At 44.6% G+C, this 20,635-nt stretch overlaps 1 protein-coding gene across 1 annotated transcript in view; it reads left to right on the top strand.

Annotated features, from left to right (window-relative positions):
- The window catches only part of nos1apa (nitric oxide synthase 1 (neuronal) adaptor protein a), a gene marked incomplete at its 3' end in the record, with an annotated part of 220,760 nt that extends 203,420 nt beyond the window's left edge, over positions 1-17,340 (top strand). The window contains exons 9-10 of the mRNA XM_084185811.1: positions 15,961-16,126; positions 16,763-17,340. Coding sequence (XP_084041937.1) covers positions 15,961-16,126; positions 16,763-17,340 — 744 coding nt within the window. The remainder of the gene's footprint in view (positions 1-15,960; positions 16,127-16,762) is intronic.
- Positions 17,341-20,635: the final 3,295 nt, after the last annotated feature.

Raw genomic sequence — 20,635 nt, 5'->3', positions numbered from 1 at the left:
CCATTTCCTAATAATTGCTCCCACAGTTGATTTCTTCAAACCAAGCTGCTTACCTATTGCAGATTCAGTCTTCCCAGCCTGGTGCAGGTCTACAATTTTGTTTCTGGTGTCCTTTGACAGCTCTTTGGTCTTGGCCATAGTGGAGTTTGGAGTGTGACTGTTTGAGGTTGTGGACAGGTGTCTTTTATACTGATAACAAGTTCAAACAGGTGCCATTAATACAGGTAACGAGTGGAGGACAGAGGAGCCTCTTAAAGAAAAAGTTACAGGTCTGTGAGAGCCAGAAATCTTGCTTGTTTGTAGGTGACCAAATACTTATTTTCCACCATAATTTGCAAATAAATTCATAAAAAATCCTACAATGTGATTTTCTGGATTTTTTTTCCTCAATTTGTCTGTCATAGTTGACGTGTACCTATGATGAAAATTACAGGCCTCTCTCAACTTTTTAAGTGGGAGAACTTGCACAATTGGTGGCTGACTAAATACTTTTTTTCCCCACTGTATATATATAAAACATGGGGGATAGGAAGTGATGCAGACAATTACATTGATGGAAGTTACAATCTATCTGCAATATTAAGCTGATCCACCCTGATAAGCCTGAAAGTCACACACACGGACCTCGTGCCAAGTAGAAAATCACTTTTGACACTTGATGTCTCACACACACACTCTTATGTCACACTTTACTTCATCTGAGGCCTTTGATGTTAGGCAATGGGAGCTGATGGTGTAGTTTATTCATTTCTCCAGCAGCGTGGTGGGCGATGGTTCCCTGGGGAAAGCCCTGCCTCGTCATGATTAGTCCGGTTTTCTCCTGTTTTTAATGGCTAATTGCTACTTGTATTTTCTTGCTGTTTAAAGTCCAAGGTGGTGCCATGGAGCATCAGAGGAAACCAGCGGGAGCTTACAGAATCCTATTATTTATTTTTTTGGGTAGATCAGCTTTAATATTTCAGATAGATTGTAGCTTCCATCAATGTAATTGTCTGCATCACTTCCAATCCCTCATATGTTTTTTTTCGCGCAAATATATATATATATATATATATATATATATATATATATATATATATATACACAGTGGAGAGAACAAGTATTTGATACACTGCCGATTTTGCAGGTTTTCCTACTTACAAAGCATGTAGAGGTCTGTAATTTTTATCATAGGTACACTTCAACTGTCAGAGACGGAATCTAAAACAAAAATCCATAAAATCACATTGTATGATTTTTAAGTAATTCATTTGCATTTTATTGCATGACATAAGTATTTGATACATCAGAAAAGCAGAACTTAATATTTGGTACAGAAACCTTTGTTTGCAATTACAGAGATCATACGTTTCCTGTAGGTCTTGACCAGGTTTGCACAGACTGCAGCAGGGATTTTGGCCCACTCCTCCATACAGACCTTCTCCAGATCCTTCAGGTTTCGGGGCTGTCGCTGGGCAATACGGACTTTCAGCTCCCTCCAAAGATTTTCTATTGGGTTCAGGTCTGGAGACTGGCTAAGCCACTCCAGGACCTTGAGATGCTTCTTACGGAGCCACTCCTTAGTTGCCCTGGCTGTGTGTTTCGGGTCGTTGTCATGCTGGAAGACCCAGCCACGACCCATCTTCAATGCTCTTACTGAGGGAAGGAGGTTGTTGGCCAAGATCTCGTGATACATGGCCCCATCCATCCTCCCCTCAATACGGTGCAGTCGTCCTGTCCCCTTTGCAGAAAAGCATCCCCAAAGAATGATGTTTCCACCTCCATGCTTCATGGTTGGGATGGTGTACTTGGGGTTGTACTCATCCTTCTACTTCCTCCAAACACGGCGAGTGGAGTTTAGATCAAAAAGCTCTATTTATGTCTCATCAGACCACATGACCTTCTCCCATTCCTCCTCTGGATCATCCAGATGGTCATTGGCAAACTTCAGATGGGCCTGGACATGCGCTGGCTTGAGCAGGGGGACCTTGCGTGCGCTGCAGGATTTTAATCCATGACGGCGTAGTGTGTTACTAATGGTTTTCTTTGAGACTGTGGTCCCAGCTCTCTTCAGGTCATTGACCAGGTCCTGCCGTGTAGTTCTGGGCTGATCCCTCACCTTCCTCATGATCATTGATGCCCCACGAGGTGAGATCTTGCATGGAGCCCCAGACCGAAGGTGATTGACCGTCATCTTGAACTTCTTCCATTTTATAATAATTGCGCCAACAGTTGTTGCCTTCTCACCAAGCTGCTTACCTATTGTCCTGTAGCCCATCCCAGCCTTGTGCAGGTCTACAATTTTATCCCTGATGTCCTTACACAGCTCTCTGGTCTTGGCCATTGTGGAGAGGTTGGAGTCTGTTTGATTGAGTGTGTGGAAAGGTGTCTTTTATACAGGTAACGAGTTCAAACAGGTGCAGTTAATACAGGTAATGAGTGGAGAACAGGAGGGCTTCTTAAAGAAAAACTAACAGGTCTGTGAGAGCCAGAATTCTTACTGGTTGGTAGGTGATCAAATACTTATGTCATGCAATAAAATGCAAATTAATTACTTAAAAATCATACAATGTGATTTTCTGGATTTTTGTTTTAGATTCCGCCTCTCACAGTTGAAGTGTACCTATGATAAAAATTACAGACCTCTACATGCTTTGTAAGTAGGAAAACCTGCAAAATAGGCAGTGTATCAAATACTTGTTCTCCCATCTCTTAACACCATCCATATTGGATTTCTATTTGCCATATATTTTTCAACTGTACTGTGATGTTTTACAAAAGTTCTGAACCTTTCTATTCTCATTGTTTCTAAAGATCGTAAATTGAAAATACTTTTTTTTGCTAAAAGTATTATTATATTATTGATCGATTGACTATGACTTTTCAGATCACCCAGTAGTGCTATCTGCAGGGTTAGCTCCAGGTAAATATTGCAATCCTTTAGCCATTCCTGGACCTGTGTCCAAAAACAAGCTACAAATGGACAGTACCAAAACAAATGATCTAATGATTCTGTCTCTTTCTGTCTCTTCGCAGCAAAATCTGCAGAGCTGGGAAGATTGTATCCCCCATATAAATAACCTTCTATTGGTAGCAAGAATTTTATATAATAATTTAAATTGAAAAATTCTAAGTTTTGAATCTGGCGTCGTTTTGCGTATCAATTCATAAACACTATGCCATGGAATCGGTACGTCAAAAATCTCTTCCCAACTATTTTGCAATCTAGATGGGACAGCTGTCAATCCTTTGGTTCTTAAATGAAACTGGTATACTTTTTTATTTATCACAATTTTCTTTAACCAATTATATTCTTTAATGCAAGGCCGACAGACAAGTTCCTTACTTTCTCCCCCTTCCACTTTCCTTTTCCATTTTTGCGGTAATGCTGCAATTATTTGGTTGTACTTTTGGGTAGAGTAGACATTTCCATATGTTTTTGTTAGCTGCATGTGCAACATAACTCCACCATTCCTACCGATAACATCATTTACGAAGATTATACCTTTTTTAAGGTTTTTTATCGATTAGTATATTTGAGTTTAACCACAATATTTGTTGCATTATTTGTTCTGTCGTTTCTGGAGGATTAAATTGAAATTGCAACCAACTTTCTATGGCTTGTTTTAGAAATAGTGATATTTGGGTGAGTCTTTGTTCTTATCCTGTTTATCTGTCTGTCCAAACCCCAGCACAAGCATGGCTACAGGCACTAAACCCATTAGTTCTGCTGCCTGCCATGCTGTGTGGCATTAAGACTTAGCCCACGGCTAGGTTCAACTGGCCGTTAATGAGAAGGGAGAAGGTTAAACTCAGAGGTTAAAAAGAGGACAATAATAAACTGATTATAAAACGAAACATTTTGAAATTATGAATAAGTGAGGCAGAGGAGGACGTGACTGCCTTGTAAAGTCTAGTTCTGAAGGCCAGAGTGTGTGTGTGGGTGTGAGACTGGGTAACCGGGTAGCTGGTTGAAAGCACCCCTCTAACCCCTATCTGCCAGTGCAGTCAGTCGATGGCCTTGAGAGGGTGATGTTACTAACTTTGTGCGACAGGAAGGAAGAAACAGATTCTTTCATCTAAGCCAATGTGTCAAGGTGGGTCAAGTATATCACTTCCCTTCACACCTCAGAGGGAAGGCCAGGAGGGGAGCGAATAGCGATCGGCCCAGTTAGGTTGGTACAGCGCCAACTCTCTGAGACTTTATGGACTTCTAAACAAAGTGCTGACAGTAGCTGAGATGTTAGGGAAGTTAGCTGGTCTGTGAAAGCTCACACTCATCACAATCATCTAGGGTTGGAAGGAGAGAAGAGGAGGGAAGGATGAGGGAGAGGAGGAGAGAAGGATCACTTACATTCTCAGAGAAGTGTGAATACTTGTTTGATGATTCATACTGCAGAGCAGAACCTTGTTACTTTGAGTGGCTAATGAGATTTAACCTAATTCGTAGCCCCACTGGAAGCTAGCTCACACATACACTCACACCAGTGGAGGGCTTTTCAAATGGAATCCTTATCATTTCGGCAGCATTTAATTTCTTCCTGTTCCTAAAAATGAAAAGAAAATAGAGTTGTACATCCTCTGGTTATTCTAGGGACGTCACCTCGACACTAAATCGTTGATTGAGAAGGAAGTTCAATACAGTTTTAGCCTGTTACATTTCATTAGAAACAAATTATTGAGCCATATATAAGACCAGGCTAGATTAGTTGTAGTGTACTGAGACTAAAGACTAAGTTGTGGGTGGATGCTAACCACCAAGTCGGCTCCAGTTAGAGTGGACAAGACTCCAATGAACTCTTGACCATTTATCATGAGCACCAAAAACCGTCCCAGGACAGAGGGCAAACATGTTGGTGAGAACTGCTTGTATGTATGGTTTCTGGAACAGATGGAAACTATTATTAGGGTTGACATCAATTGAATCATCAATTGAACATAATTAGCATAAAGGTAACAAAACTTAACATACTGGTAAGGCAAAACACGACAGTAACACAAAAGAGCAGTAGCCTGCAGTTACCCTACCATAAGCGGGCCCTATGGCCTGAAATAGTGTTGGATATGAACATAAATATTATGGCAATAAACAAGGTGGCATTAGTAGCATGAAGTACTACACATAATATAAAATATAGAGTCAATACAGACCTGACCTGTGGTTCTACTAGTAAAGCATGTTCTGAAGGCAGTTAGTTAACATAACAATAGACAATAGAGCTACAATGCTAGTGCTAATGAGTCCAAACATAACACATCAAGCTAGTAAGTTGATGTAAAGTACTTAAGTAAAAACACTTTAAAGTACTACTTAAGTTGTTTTTGTTGGGTATCTGTACTTAACTATTTATATTTTTCAAAATGTTTACTTTCACTTCACTACATTCCTACTGTGACATGGCAGAGGAGTAAGGAAACACAGCAACAGTCTCACCGTCAGAAGATCCCATCCCATGATCTTAGAAAACGATGGATACTGATACCTATAATAATAATATAATATGCCATTTAGCAGACGCTTTTATCCAAAGCGACTTACAGTCATGTGTGCATACATTTTTACGTATGGGTGGTCCCGGGGATCGAACCCACTACCCTGGCGTTACAAGCGCCATGCTCTACCAATTGAGCTACAGAGGACCACTACAACATCGACGACAACCCGTGGCAGCACATGCCCAACGTCTACAACCTCTCCAATCAGCATCCACAGTTTATCTGACTCCCTGGGAGGAGGAGTGCAGGTACAGAGTGCCAGCACCAGGGAGCTACATCCCAGTGGAGGAAAGCAGGCCGAAACTGCGACCTCCGTCGACCAGCTATTCTGTGTTTGGGTCCTCTCCCCCAACACTGTGAGGTCACTACTCTAAACTACACCCAGCTCATGGCTAGGCCACAGGACACTGCTGCCCACGTTTCAGTCACTCTACCGCTAACATGTCCCTTGGAAGGAATGGAAGCGCTGGGGAGGTTGACCCTGTAGAAAGCCACCATCGCTACACAGACCTACACTGTCACAAAATCACTGCCACAAACAGTCATTTCAAGTAGGCAGTCGGCCGAAAGTCCCTACCAGCAGTATGGAAATGTGACCACGCACTCTTCCTTGATGTTGTTAACTCCACCAAACCAGTCATGGACTGGTGGGCATGCCCTGAGCTACCACTTCCAAACACCAACTGTTCCACCCACCAGCTCAAGCTTAGTCTGCATGATACCAGCCATTATCCACTGCTCCGGTCTATTCTGGTTATCAGCCATCAGCTGCTCAGACTCCGTCAGCTGCTCTATCCTATTCAGCTGACCAACCGTGGGCTGCACCTGCCCAGCCAGCTTATCCTCCATGGACCGCTCCTTTCCCACCAGTTTACTGCTGCTACCTGCTGCCCCTTTCCAGCCAGCTCACCCGCCTGGACCTGCTGCATCGCTCATGCCAGATCACCTGCCTGGACCTCTTCCACAGTGTTGAACACTATACAGTTGAAGTCGGAAGTTTACATACACCTTAGCCAAATACATTTAAACTCATTTTTACACAATTCCTGACATTTAATCCTAGTAAAAATTCCCTGTTTTAGGTCAGTTAGGATCACCACTTTATTTTAAGAATGTGAAATGTTAGAATAATTGTAGAGAGTATGATTTATTTAAGCTTTTATTTATTTAATCACATTCCCAGTGGGTCAGAAGTTTACATACACTCAATTAGTATTTGGTAGCATTGCCTTTAAATTGTTTAACTTGGGTCAAACGTTTCGGGTAGCCTTCCACAAGCTTCCCACAATAAGTTGGGTGAATTTTGGCCCATTCCTCCTGACAGAGCTGGTGTAACTGAGTCAGGTTTGTAGGCCTCCTTGTTCGCACACGCTTTTTCAGTTCCGCCCACAACTTTTCTATAGGATTGAGGTCAGGGCTTTGTGATGGCCACTCCAATACCTTGACTTTGTTGTCCTTAAGCCATTTTGCCACAACTTTGGAAGTATTCTTGGGGTCATTGTCCATTTGGAAGACCCATTTGCGACCAAGCTTTAACTTCTTGACTGATGTCTTGAGATGTTGCTTCAATAAATCCACATAATTTTCCTTCCTCATGATGCCATCTATTTTTTCAAGTGCACCAGTCCCTCCTGCAGTAAAGCACCCCAACAGCATGATGCTGCCACCCCCGTGCTTCACGGTTGGGATGGTGTTCTTCGGCTTGCAAGCCATCCCCTTTTTTCTCCAAACATAACGATGGTCATAATGGCCAAACAGTTCCATTTTTGTTTCATCAGACCAGAGGACATTTCTCCAAAAAGTACGATCTTTGTCCCCATGTGCAGTTGCAAACCGTAGTCAGGTTTTTTTATGGTGGTTTTGGAGCAGTGGCTTCTTCCTTGCTGAGCGACCTTTCAAGTTATGTCGATATAGGACTCGTTTTACTGTGGATATAGATACTTTTGTACCTGTTTCCTCCAGCATCTTCACAAGGTCCTTTGCTGTTGTTCTGGGATTGATTTGCACTTTTCGCACCAAAGTATGTTCATCTCTAGGAGACAGAACGTGTATCCTTCCTGAGCGGTATGATGGCTGCGTGGTCCCATGGTGTTTATACTTGCGTACTATTGTTTGTCCAGATGAACGTGGTACCTTCAGGCGTTTGGAAATTGCCCCCAAGGATGAACCAGACTTGTGGAGGTCTACAATTTTTTGTCTGAGGTCTTGGCTGATTTCTTTTGATTTTCCCATGATGTCAAGCAAAGAAGCACTGAGTTTGAAGGTAGGCCTTGAAATACATCCACAGGTACATCTCCAAGTGACTCAAATTATGTCAATTAGCCTATCAGAAGCTTCTAAAGCCATGACATCATTTTCTGGAATTTTCCAAGCTGTTTAAAGGCACAGTCAACTTAGTGTATGCAGAAGTGCTATCGCCATCTAAGGGGCATCCCACATCATGCCTTTGACAAGGTACACCCACTGCTGCTCATCGGAGCGGACTACACCAGCTTGATAGAGACGATCAGGCTAGGGCCAGCTGGTAGACCAGCAGCTGTACATACGCAGTTCGGTTGGACAGTCCAGGGCCCTGATGGTCACCTGCCTCAGCAGGTACAAACCCAGCAATGCCTGTTCACATCCATTCTCCCCTTTTCGCAGCGTGAAGTTGGTCAGGAAGCTGTGAACATCCTAGAAGCCTGAACTAAGCTTTATAACATATGTGACACTCTGCGCTATGCTACCCACCTTTTCCTTGCCAAGGAAGCACCTCTCCTGAGGGCCACCAAGGAGGCCGTCATGCCAAACCTCAGGAGCACCGAGAAGAGGTTGCCAAAGGACCCCGGAAAGGCAAAAGTATACAATGCCGAGATCCAGAAGCCCATCGAGGCAGGGTGCGTCACCAAGCTTACCGGAGAGGCAGGCCACCAAGACCACCAAGATGACCCAGCCTGGCTGAAGAGATCCATCTTCTGTGGTCTCATGACAGTAAACCCCAGTCTACAAGTGCCTGACACCAACAAGTTCAACTCCTGGAAAGCGCAGGTGGAAGAAACCTACCAGTCCCTTCACGAGGCGGCTGCTGCTGATACCTGCCTGCCCAAGCCAGACTACCGCAAAGTGGAGGTCCTTCTCTTGAGATCATGTCAGAAGGCAGGCATCCTCAACGCCAAACCATTGGGGTATGTCTCTTCGGATGTGGCAGATCCAGATCCGTAACAGCCATGATGCTCTAGATGGGGCGTCGGGACACCTCCCTACCACAAGTTGCCAGTTATTCCAGACGACGACGGACAAAAGGGTCTGGAACCTGCATAGGAAATTCATGGGCTAGCATCTTAGACCTGCTAGGATGGGGGCCGCTTTACAGAATTCTCTGATTTGTGACATGGATGTGGGGAGGGCACTCAGGGCAGGAGGGCACTTAGGGCAGGTGTGCCCTCTGTCTAACTCTATGGCCAGGTATTTAAATGGGCAGGTTTGAGGGCGCCTCCTTTTTCTATCTGGGTCCTTCACCCAAATGGAGTTGAGAACGCAAAACATCTCTCACAAGAAACCTATGTCATGACTTGCCCTCATGGGCTGAGGATTAAAGTTGCCGGCTAGGCAAAGGTTTGAACACCCCCTCTCCTGGGGGCCAGTTTTATGACCGGTCGTAAATTCCTTGCAGAAACATTATTTTCCATGCCATGCAGTATTGGGAGAGGGAATTTCCCTGTGAGACAAAGGAAGTCTTCCCGCCAAGACTCCAACATCCAAAAGTGGATAATGAAACAATATTCCTACTTAAAAGAATGTGGCAAATGGTCGGTGGCGACTTAAAGAGCAATCATGTCAAATTCGTTACTATGTTGTGATGTCATTAAAGATGGTGGAACAACATAACTGTATCTCTGGGGGTGTACACTTCCCAGTTATGAGGTTTGCATCTAATTGTTGTATAAAACGAATGATTAAGTATAATAATACTTTTGTGAAGATAACAATGTGATTTTAGCATTCTAGATGAGATGATTGTTTCCATATTGATTTGTTCTCAGTCAGTGGCCACACCCAGATGAGCACAAACATGATGAAACGCCCCCTTTTCTACTCAAGTATAAAACCCCTCGTGACGAAATTCACCTCAGACCAGCAGACGTGAAGCTGAAGCTACACGTTACAAAATGGTTAGACCAGAAAGACCAGAAAGACCAGAAAACATGAGACATTAGTCCACACGTTTGAAATGGAGAAACTCTGAAACTCTCAACCTCTACACGAGGTGAAGAAGAAGACAACAACGCACTAGACCTTATCATCTCAGTCTGCAGCTGGCATGTATAGTCGTCTAGAGAACTTTCACTAAAGACACGAAAGTTGGGAAGGACAATCCCTCTCAGACAACCGTTGGTACATCTGAAGTATCTATTCTAACAGATCAACTCTACGAATGACAGGGTACGCTGAAGTATCCATCCTAACCACCACTACGACCAGAAACTCTACCAAGGACATTGGGATCTCTGGTGGGCAAACCAGAGTCCTACATCATCAACTCAACTATCGAAGACAGCTACACGTACACTACCGTATCTCAGACTGGCCAATAAAAAGAAAAGATTGAGATGGGCAGTCTGAGATATGGCTTTTTCTTTGCAACTCTGCCTAGAAGGTCAGCATCCCGGAATCGCCTCATCCCTGTAAACGAACCCACAATTGCTGATGCTCCAGATACTCAACTAGTCTCATGAAGGCCAGTTTTATTGCTTCCTTAATCAGCACAACAGTTTTCAGCTATGCTAACATAATTTCAAAAGGGTTTTCTAATGATCAATTAGCCTTTTAAAATGATAAACTTGGATTAGCAAACACAACGTGCCATTGGAACACAGGACTGATGGTTGCTGACAATGGGCCTCTGTACGCCTATGTAGATATTCCATTAAAAATCAGCCGTTTCCAGCTACAATAGCCATTTACAACATTAACAATGTCTACACTGTATTTCTGATCAATTTGATGTTATTTTAATGGGCAAAAAAATTGCTTTTCTTTCGAAAACAAGGACATTTCTAAGTGACCCCAAACTTTTGAATGGTAGTGTAAATACATGTTGCATTTCTAATCTGAATGAGCGGTTATTAGGGTGCATAAGTATTATGATTACTGTGAGCATAGTCTCCAAAGTAACAACAATAGTTTGAATCTCTGTCTCTCCCTTCCATTCTGACCCTCCTCCTACCCAAGCATTCTTGCTATTGTTAGTCCAGTCCACTAGGGACCTGTTTTCATTGTATTACGTTAGTAATCAATAACCTATGTGTGCGTGTGTGTTTGTATTCTGTGTTATTATTTAGTTAGTTAGTAAATAAATAATTAAGCCAATTTGTGTATTGCTTATTCATCAATAAGGTTAGGGTTCTTGCAGGTTCAAGGATTATGCGACGTTCAGAATGAGACTGATAAGAGGTAATTATTTAATAAGTGACTGTTATCGATATATAACATATATATCTTCTAAGAGTTTAATTCGGGAGATGGTAACTCGTTAAACAACTTCTTCCGTGGTGCCCCAAATTCCTAATGAGTTAATTGTTACATGATTAATTTAATTAAGTGACAATTAAACATAGTTAGTTGATTCAATAAATAACAGTCATACATTAAAGTAAGTCACGTCACGACACCTGTATGCGTCATTGAATGGCTGAACGACGATATTGATAACATACAGCTGGCGGGATATACGCTACATCGTCAGGATAGAACGCCTGACTCCGGTAAGACAAGGGGTGGCAGTCTGTGTATATTTGTAAACAACAGCTGGTGCATAAAATCTAACACTATGGAAGTCTCGAGGTTTTGCTCGCCGGAGGTAGAGTATCTCATGATAAGCTGTAGACCATACTATTTACCAATAGAGTTTTCATCTATATTTTGCGTAGCTGTCTATCTACCACCACACACTGATGCTGGAACTAAGATTGCACTCAATGAGCTGTATAAGGCCATAAGTAAACAGGAAAACGCTCATCCAGAGGCAGCGCTCCTAGTGGCCGAGGACTTTAATGCAGGGAAACTTAAATCCGTTCTACCTAATTTCTACCAGCATGTTAAATGTGCAACCAGAGAAAAAAAAACTCTAGACCACCTTTACTCCACACACAGAGACGCATACAAAGCTGTCCATCGCCCTCCATTTGACAAATCTGACCATAACTCTATCCTCCTGATTCCTGCTTATAAGCAAAAACTAAAGCAGGAAGCACCAGTGACTCGGTTAATAAAAAAGTGGTCAGATGACGCAGATGCTAAGCTACAGGACTGTTTTGCTAGCACAGACTGGAATATGTTCCGGGATTCTTCAGATAGCATTGAGGAGTACACCACATAAGTCACTGGCTTCATCAATAAGTGCATCGATGACGTCGTCCCCACAGTGACCGTACGTACATACCCCAACCAGAAGCCATGGATTACAGGCAACATCCGCACTGAGCTAAAGGGTAGAGCCGCCACTTTCAAGGAGCGGGACTCTAACCCAGAGCATCAGCTGTTCCGGATGACTATGTGATCACGCTCTCCGTAGCCGATGTGAGTAAGACCTTTAAGCAGGTCAACATTCACAAGGCCGCAGGGCCAGACGGATTACCAGGACGTGTACTCCGAGCATGTGCTGACCAACTGGCAAGTGTCTTCACTGACATTTTCAACATGTCCCTGACTGTGTCTGTAATACCAACATGTTTCAAGCAGACCACCATAGTCCCTGTGCCCAAGGACACTAAGATAACCTGCCTAAATGACTACCGACCCGTAGCACTCACGTCTGTAGCCATGAAGTGCTTTGAAAGGCTGGTCATGGCTCACATCAGCACCATTATCCCAGAAACACTAGACCCATTCCAATTTGCATACCGCTCCAACAGATCCACAGATGATGCAATATCTATTGCACTCCACACTGCCCTTTCCCACCTGGACAAGAGGAACACCTACGTGAGAATGCTATTCATTGACTACAGCTCAGCGTTCAACACCATAGTGCCCTCAAAGCTCATCACTAAGCTAAGGATCCTGGGACTAAACACCTCCCTCTGCAACTGGATCCTGGACTTCCTGACGGGCCGCCCCCAGGTGGTAAGGGTAGGTAACAACACGTCTGCCATGCTGATCCTCAACACGGGGGCCCCTCAGGGGTGTGTGCTCAGTCCCCTCCTGTACTCCCTGTTCACCCATGACTGCATGGCCAGGCACGACTCCAACACCATCATTAAGTTTGCTGACGACACAACAGTGGTAGGCCTGATCACCGACAACGATGAGACAGCCTATAGGGAGGAGGTCAGAGAACTGGCCGTGTGGTTTCAGGATAACAACCTCTCCCTCAACGTGATCAAGACAAAGGAGATGATTGTGGACTACAGGATAAAAAAGAGGACTGGGCACGCCCCCATTCTCATCGACGAGGCTGTAGTGGAACAGGTTGAGAGCTTCAAGTTCCTTGGTGTCCACATCACCAACGAACTATCATGGTCCAAACACACCAAGAGAGTTGTGAAGAGGGCACGACAAAACCTATTCCCCCTCAGGAGACTGAAAATATTTGGCATGGGTCCTCAGATCCTCAAAAAGTTATACAGCTACACCGGGTAGTGCGTACGGCCCAGTACATCACTGGGGCCAAGCTTCCTGCCATCCAGGACCTCTATACCAGGCGGTGTCAGAGGAAGGCTCTAAAAATTGTCAAAGACTCAAGCCACCTTAGTCATAGACTGTTCTCTCTGCTACCGCACGGCAAGCGGTACCGGAGCGCCAAGTCTAGGTCCAAAAGGCTTCTCAACAGCTTCTACCTCCAAGCCATAAGACTCCTGAACAGCTAATCATGGCTACCCGGACTATTTGCACTGCCCCCCCACCCCACCCCATCCCCCTCTTTTACGCTGATTCTACTCTGTTTATTATTTATGCATAGTCACTTTATGACCTCAATTTGCTTTTATTTTTTATTTTCCTTTAATTAACACTTTTTTTCTTTAAACTTTTTCTTTAAAAAACTGCATTGTTGGTTAAGGGCTTGTAAGTAAGCATTTCACTGTAATGTCTACACCTGTTGTATTCGGCGCATGTGGCAAATAACATTTAATTTGATTTGATTTGATTTGAATACAAACCATACTTACCTGTTACCTATCCTACATAACCAACCAGCTGGTTACTGAGTCAAGTCACTGTTCAAGACATCAAGACTCTTCAAGATTGTAATACAACCCATGTGGAATTCTGTCTCATCAAACCAAATTCTGCTTCAAAGCATTGAATTACTGTTTCTTTGATTAAATATGCAGAAGATGCTTTAAGGTGTTGATAAGAACATGTCTGTCTGGCTCAAATTGAACTTTGTCTCCCTCACACTCTCTCTCTCCCTCTCTCTCTCTCACTCACTAACTCACTCTATCTCCCCCTCTCTGCTTTTATCTCTATCTCTCAATCATCACACACACAGAGACACATTTAGTATCTCTGTTCTCCGTGTTATTATTCAGGCTGCGTTCACCATCACCACAGAGCAGCATTTTTGCAAGACGTCTCACAGTCACGTCTCAGATCTATCCAAGACAAATATGACACCTTCCTTCTCCAAGGCATGTCGAACTAAACTCAGTTTACCTTTCACACTTTGATCATAGTCACATACCTTTCAGCCTAAATATCTCATGTTGTGTCCTGGCGGGGCTTGAGGTGTCGTACGGCGGTATATTACCCTGACAGCGCCGTTAGACTGTCGGGATTTACAGATTAACTCTGAGGCTGATGGCCCACTTTAATGGAGGCTAGATCACTGCTATTTGTCGCTAAATGGAGTGATGATGGAATCTGATCTGTCTTTTACCCTCTCTCCTTCCTGGTGTTTAACTTCCAGGGGTGAATGGAGGATGAGAAGAGGGGGAAAGAGGAGGGTGAGGGGAGTGAAGGGGAGAGAATAAGGGGAGAGTACAGTAAGTGGAAGAGGAGGAGAAGAGATAGGATGAGAAGAGGGGGGAAGAGGGGAGGGTGTGGGGTTGAAGGGGAGTACATTGCAATAAGTGGAAGCCATGAGATGGAGTGGCTCCATCTTGTGTGTGCACAGTTCAGAGGTTTCTCATTAGACACAAAGTCCTTCAACTGTTTATCTAATTCCATCACCATCAACTGTTTCTCTTTACAGTAATTGCATCACTAATGATGACAAACAGCTATACATCCACATTACCTTGGTTACAGAGTTTTGTAGCTGTGGTATGATGAAAGCAGAATTGTATCTTCTGACTCTCTACTGTAGCTACAGCCTCATGACTCTATTCATGCTCCATTCTCCTTGAAGTGAGAGCAATGCAGTGCTATAGAGACATGGGATGAATAACAAGCCAGAAATATCTCTATATATTCATCATGCTCCTTGATGTAAGAAAACCACAGCAGAAAAGTTCCTATAGAAACCATCATAAAGTTGGAAGAAGAAGTGCTCAATGTCAAGTTAGAAGTACCAGAGTAGCACTCATTGTCGACTATTCAGAATGAGATGGGGCTCGTCCTTTACTATATCCCCATCGCTTCTCTTGCCATGATATACGCGACACATCCAACGACACTCTGCCTCACCTTGGAATGACCTTCCAGTTTTTATAAAAGAGGTTGCACCTAAGCTCTGGCTAGTAATACCATGTAGACTAAAAGACATGCACGTCCCTTGATATTGAAGAACTCACTAAGCTACTGCTCCAGGCATCATCATTTTACATTTACATTTTAGTCATCATCAGTCTCTCTCCATGTGTACTGTTTCTGAGAAGACATGCCTAGGAATCCAAACAGCCCTGTTTGTTCCTATGATCATCTCCAGGGTTGTCTGTCTCCTGAGCCTGGTGTTGAAGCCTGGGCTAGAGGAGAAACAGGGTTTATTCTTCTTCGTCTCTGGTTTAAATTATTTAGTGACTAATGCCACTGCAGGCTGCAGCCTTTAATGGAAACTGTATTTTTTCTTCTCTTGGTTTAATCCTGCTACAGACCATTCATGGCATTAAGTTTTCATGAGCTTGAGCTTAAGCTTAAAGTATGGCAGTCCTCATCTTGCTCCTCGAGTTATGGGCTTTGGTGAGACATGTACAGAAATTCACACAGACATGCTTACAGTGACACTCAATATCTCAGGAGTATCTGTTCTCTCTCTCTCTCTCTCTCTCTCTCTCTCTCTCTCTCTCTCTCTCTCTCTCTCTCTCTCTCTCTCTCTCTCTCTCTCTCTCTCGCTCTCTCTCTCTCTCTCTCTCTCTCTCTCTCTGTCTCTCTCTCTCTGTCTCTCTGTCTCTCTCAGGTGTATGAACACACTGTACAGCGGTATCTTGTGTGTGTGCGTGCATGCATGTGTGTTCTCTCTCTTCCAAGTGAGTACTTATCTCAGATGTATGTATGTGTGTGTGTGTGTGTGTGTGTGTGTGTGTGTGTGTGTGTGTGTGTGTGTGTGTGTGTGTGGTCTCCCCCCAGGTGCACCTGTTGAAGGACCAGCTGAGTGTGGAGGCTACAGCCAGACTGGAGGCCCAGGCCAGAGTCCACCAGCTGCTGCTCCAGAACAAGGACCTGCTGCAGCACATCTCTCTACTGGTCAAACAGATCCAGGAACTGGAGGTCAAAATGTCTGGGCCCAGCTCCAGTAAGTACACACAGGATGCATGACCACACACATACACACACACACAAACATACGCATGACACACATGTACACACAGACTTGCGAACACACACACACACATGGACACACACAGAGTCTTGGTCTCTTTTTCTCTGTTCTCCCTTCATCTCATTATCTACTCAAAGAACCTGTTTATCTTCTCCTCCCCTATTTCACATTTCTTCTCTCCCTCCCCCCATCTTTCTCTCATCACACACCATATCACACTTCTTTAAGCTGACTGGCCAAGCATAGACTCCAATGGACCAACCAGCATGTTATCATGTAACATGTTACATTACTTCACAACTTCCTCAGCTGCTTCATTATACAACATGTTACACCTCAGCGGACCAACCAGCTCTACACCTCAGCCACCTCAGCCCTCTCCTCTCCTCCTGATATCACACTCCACACCTCACCTCCTCCTAATGTAGTGTTTGACAGCGTTTCACACTCCATACCAGGGGTGGATGGGAATTAGCCTCATGTTAGCAGTTAAACAGGTGAATGTAAGCTCAGTTAGCTCAATGTGTGGAAGGATGCTTACCTTTAATGAAACTAACATCCTTCTTTTCTCTCCCCCTTTTCTCCCTTTCCATTCTTCCACTCTTCCAGTGGGTTCCCAGGACAGTCTATTGGAGATCACTTTCCGTTCCACCGTCCCCCCGGTGTTGTGTGACCCAACGACCCCGCGACCCCAGGACCACGCCAACCTCAACCTGCCAGCGCTGGGCATCAACATGGGTGTGGGCCAGGACGGGACGGTCACCCCCCTCTTCTCTTCCTCCCTGCCCCTGGGCAGCCCCCTAGGTAGGGAACAGTGTCTCCTCAAGCTTGAATGTTTCCGCTTCCTTCCCGGACCCCCAACACCTGACCCTCGCCCCCCTACTCCACCACAGCGGAGGGGTCAGAATGGAGTGAAGGGTCAGGAGGGGTCGGGGGTGGTGATGTCATCAACCCGCGACGAGGTACTGGGCAGTCTGGAGCTGCTGAGGTTCCGGGAGTCTGGCATTGCGTCCGAGTACGAGTCCACGGAAGATAGTGATGAGAGGGAGGTGAGAGAAGAGAGGGAGGAGATGGAGGAGAGGGATATCATATACGGCTGGGGGACTGACGAGGAGACCCTCCGCCTACTAAACGTGCTCAACAGACAGGGACCACCAGACTGCCTGGGGGATGAGATAGCAGTGTAACTTGACAACACACATTCACAATGCACAAAAGCACATGCACCCACATGCAACATGCTCTCACACATGCACACACTCATAAACACACACAGTCACACACACACACACGCACACCTTACTGATCGACCCAGACCCAAACACACACATCCCCACCAGGTAAAAACACTAGTGAAGAGCCATAACCTGACCCCCACTTCTCCCCCCTCTCTGCTCTCAGAATCATCAGAAACAGATTCCTTTACTGCACATCTGTGTGTGTACCACAGCCTACAGTTTATGACTAAAACTGTTCCCCTTGAACTTTGGTCTCTGTCTACATGCACAGTGTAATGGTATGAGGGGACGGTAAGGCATCAGTGCTGTATAGTACAGGCCCTAAAGTGTACAGGACTGTTGACTGGTATACATATTCTGTTGGTGTTTGTTAGAGAGGAAACCTTATCCACACTTCGTAAGCAAATACTATTTTTTAGTAAGAATATGATGATATCTGTATGTATAGAGGGAAAACAAAATTTTCTACATGGTCATGTGATGTTGTATAATATGTATTATGTTGGTTGAGAACGTATTATTCCAGTGCTTTTTGTTTCTGAATAATCTGTTTTTTGGAAGCATGTGTGCAGTTTTCACAGAACCACCCCTCCCCCTCTCTAACTGGTGTCTAATTCATGTAAATCTGGGATTATTCAGACCTCCGAGTACGCCGTAGCTTTTTTATTCATTTACAAGACTTTGTTCCGTAACAGTGACTAGAGCGCCTGCCAGAAACTGTTCCCTTTAAGACCTTGTGCACTTAGAGCACCTGCCAAATACTGCTCCTAATAAACCCTAGTCACCCTACGACAACACTGTGTGTGGGTAGTATAGAAGTTATGGAAATAACTATATACAGTAGTGTATAAAAGGCCCATAGCAAGTCAAGTCAGTTCCTCTCAGTCAGTTATCCTCAGCTCATCTCTTGCATCAGGTTCAATAGAGAGCAGAGAATTGAAGGTGACGGATATTTAAAATAACTTTGTAGCAAACTGTTTGATCTCTGAAGTTTCTGTTCTCATGTGTGTGTAACCCACTTGACCCAGAGTGCTGTGTTTGTGTGTGTGTGTGTGTGGTGTGTGTGTGTGTGTGTGTGAATAGTTATCATACTGCCTCCAATCAACCCTTTCTGTGATCTCCTTGAGAGGGTGAGTGAGGTCTAAGCTGTACTCATCCAGTAGTTAGCAGGGTGGTGGTCTCAGTTGTCCTCTCTGCCTTACTCTGCTCATCCAGGTGACCATGTAGTTTGACCTCTGTTTTTCACCTTGGGCCATCTCACTGTGGGGGGAGAGAGGGTAAGTTAAGGTCCGTGAGGGAGAGAGAGAGAAATACAGAGAGTTAATGAGAAAAAAGATGGGGCAGAACATACTGTATACACATATTATCTATCTCTCTCTCTCTCTCACACACACACACACACACACACACACACACACACACACAAACACACACTCTCTGTCTCTCTCTCTCTCTCTAAGGGCAGGTCTAAAGGCTATGGTCCAGCTGTTCCACTTCCTCAAACTCCAGATTGTCCTCAGTCACCCACACAACAGCCTCTGGCCTCCTCTCCTACCCTCTCTCCAGCCTCTGGCCTCCTCTCCTACCCTCTCTAGTTCCCCACACACAACCCTGTGGGATAAACACTCTCTATGTATATTCTTTTCATCCTCTTCCTTTATTCTCTTCCTCCCCTCTTATCCACTCCTCTCCTCTCCTTTTCTCTCCTTTCCTGCTGAAGGACATATTGATGATTTATAAGAGCGATTGGCTCCAGACCTGAATCAATGATCTCCATTCTGAAACCTAGTCACGTTTCCACGCTTAATCTACCAATAAGGACTCATCACTCACCCTGACTAACACACACACGCACATACACACAGCACGCACACCTCACTGATTCTTTGTTTAATATTTAGACAAATGCTCTAATGAAGTTTTATATGCACTGTGTAAAATGGCATACACAGTCAGATGCCCTATCAACACACAGACACCCACCCTGTCAAACACACACAGCCCTGCCACTGTGAAAAGTAAAGCAAAGTCAGTCAGTTAGAAAAGTTGCTGTGACAGTTCTTCTGACTCCCCACCCCTCTGACAGTATGATGGTTTCTCCCGGTGACAGAAGAAATGACAGGGTCCTGGGAGACAGCACGTGGGCTGCGGGGTTGGGGACAGAGGTCATAGTGACACAGAGAGGGCTTTGCAATGTTCCGATCAAGGCCTGGTGTCCTTGTCTCTCTGTCCCTGCGCACCCAGCCACCACAACAGCACCACAGTCATCAACGTCACTGTCATTGTCACACCCAGTGGCCTAGTGGTAATGTTAATTAAAGTCACACTCCCAGATTCACAGCTCTGTGGTTAACGGAGCGTGGGTCACCCAAGGAGACTGAGCAGGCTGCTGTGGAATTGACCAGACATCATGCACGCACGCACACACACTCTCACATGCACACACATACACACACAGCTGTGGGTTTTATTGGCAGGCGGATGGGGTGGCCATTCCATCTGTCCTTCTAACTGTGTGTGCGTAGGATTTTAGTGACACTGACTTGGTATTTCTGGAATGATGTAAGAGAAGATGCTCTCCCTCTCATGATCTCTCTCCCTCTCGCTCTCTCACACACACAAACACTAACTGGCAGCATTGAAGCCCTTCTAGAGAAGCGTAGCAGAGGTAACAGGCAGTCACAGCAGCCTCAAAGGAAACAAGAACCCACACAGCCAGAGAGACAGGGGAGAGAGGGAACGAGAGAGAGACAGACAGAGAGGCGGAAGAGGGATCCCACTGGGCATACACTCATTGTTTCCACGTAATTTCAATGAAATTACATTGAAACAACGTGGAATAAACATTGAATTGACATCTGTGCCCCGTGGGATAGACAGAGCCAGAGAAGAGGGTTGGAGAGAGGGAGAGAGGGAGGAAGAGAAACAGAGAGAAGGATGAGACTAACAGGATTTTGATCTTCAGTTCTGATATTTAGCTGCTGTTGGTGTTTACTGTTTACAGAGATGTTTACCATATTGTTTACCATGTTGTTCTGAGCTCCCTGCATCTTCTCACATCATAATTGAAATCTAGTCAAAATGTCAGTGCATGCCTTAGCCCAACTGTGTCTGCAGATAAAGAAGTTATCTGGTGGGTCTGTGTGTGTGCGTGGGTGTTTGTTTGTGCTTGCTTATGCACATGCGTGTGTCAGCCTACGTATGAAAACAAAGTGGTATTCATCTCTATCTGTGCTGATATAGG

This window comes from Coregonus lavaretus, assembly GCF_964263955.1.
Source record: "Coregonus lavaretus genome assembly, chromosome: 21".
Classification (NCBI taxonomy): Eukaryota; Metazoa; Chordata; class Actinopteri; order Salmoniformes; family Salmonidae; genus Coregonus; species Coregonus lavaretus.
This window is presented reverse-complemented; position numbering and strand designations above follow the sequence as displayed.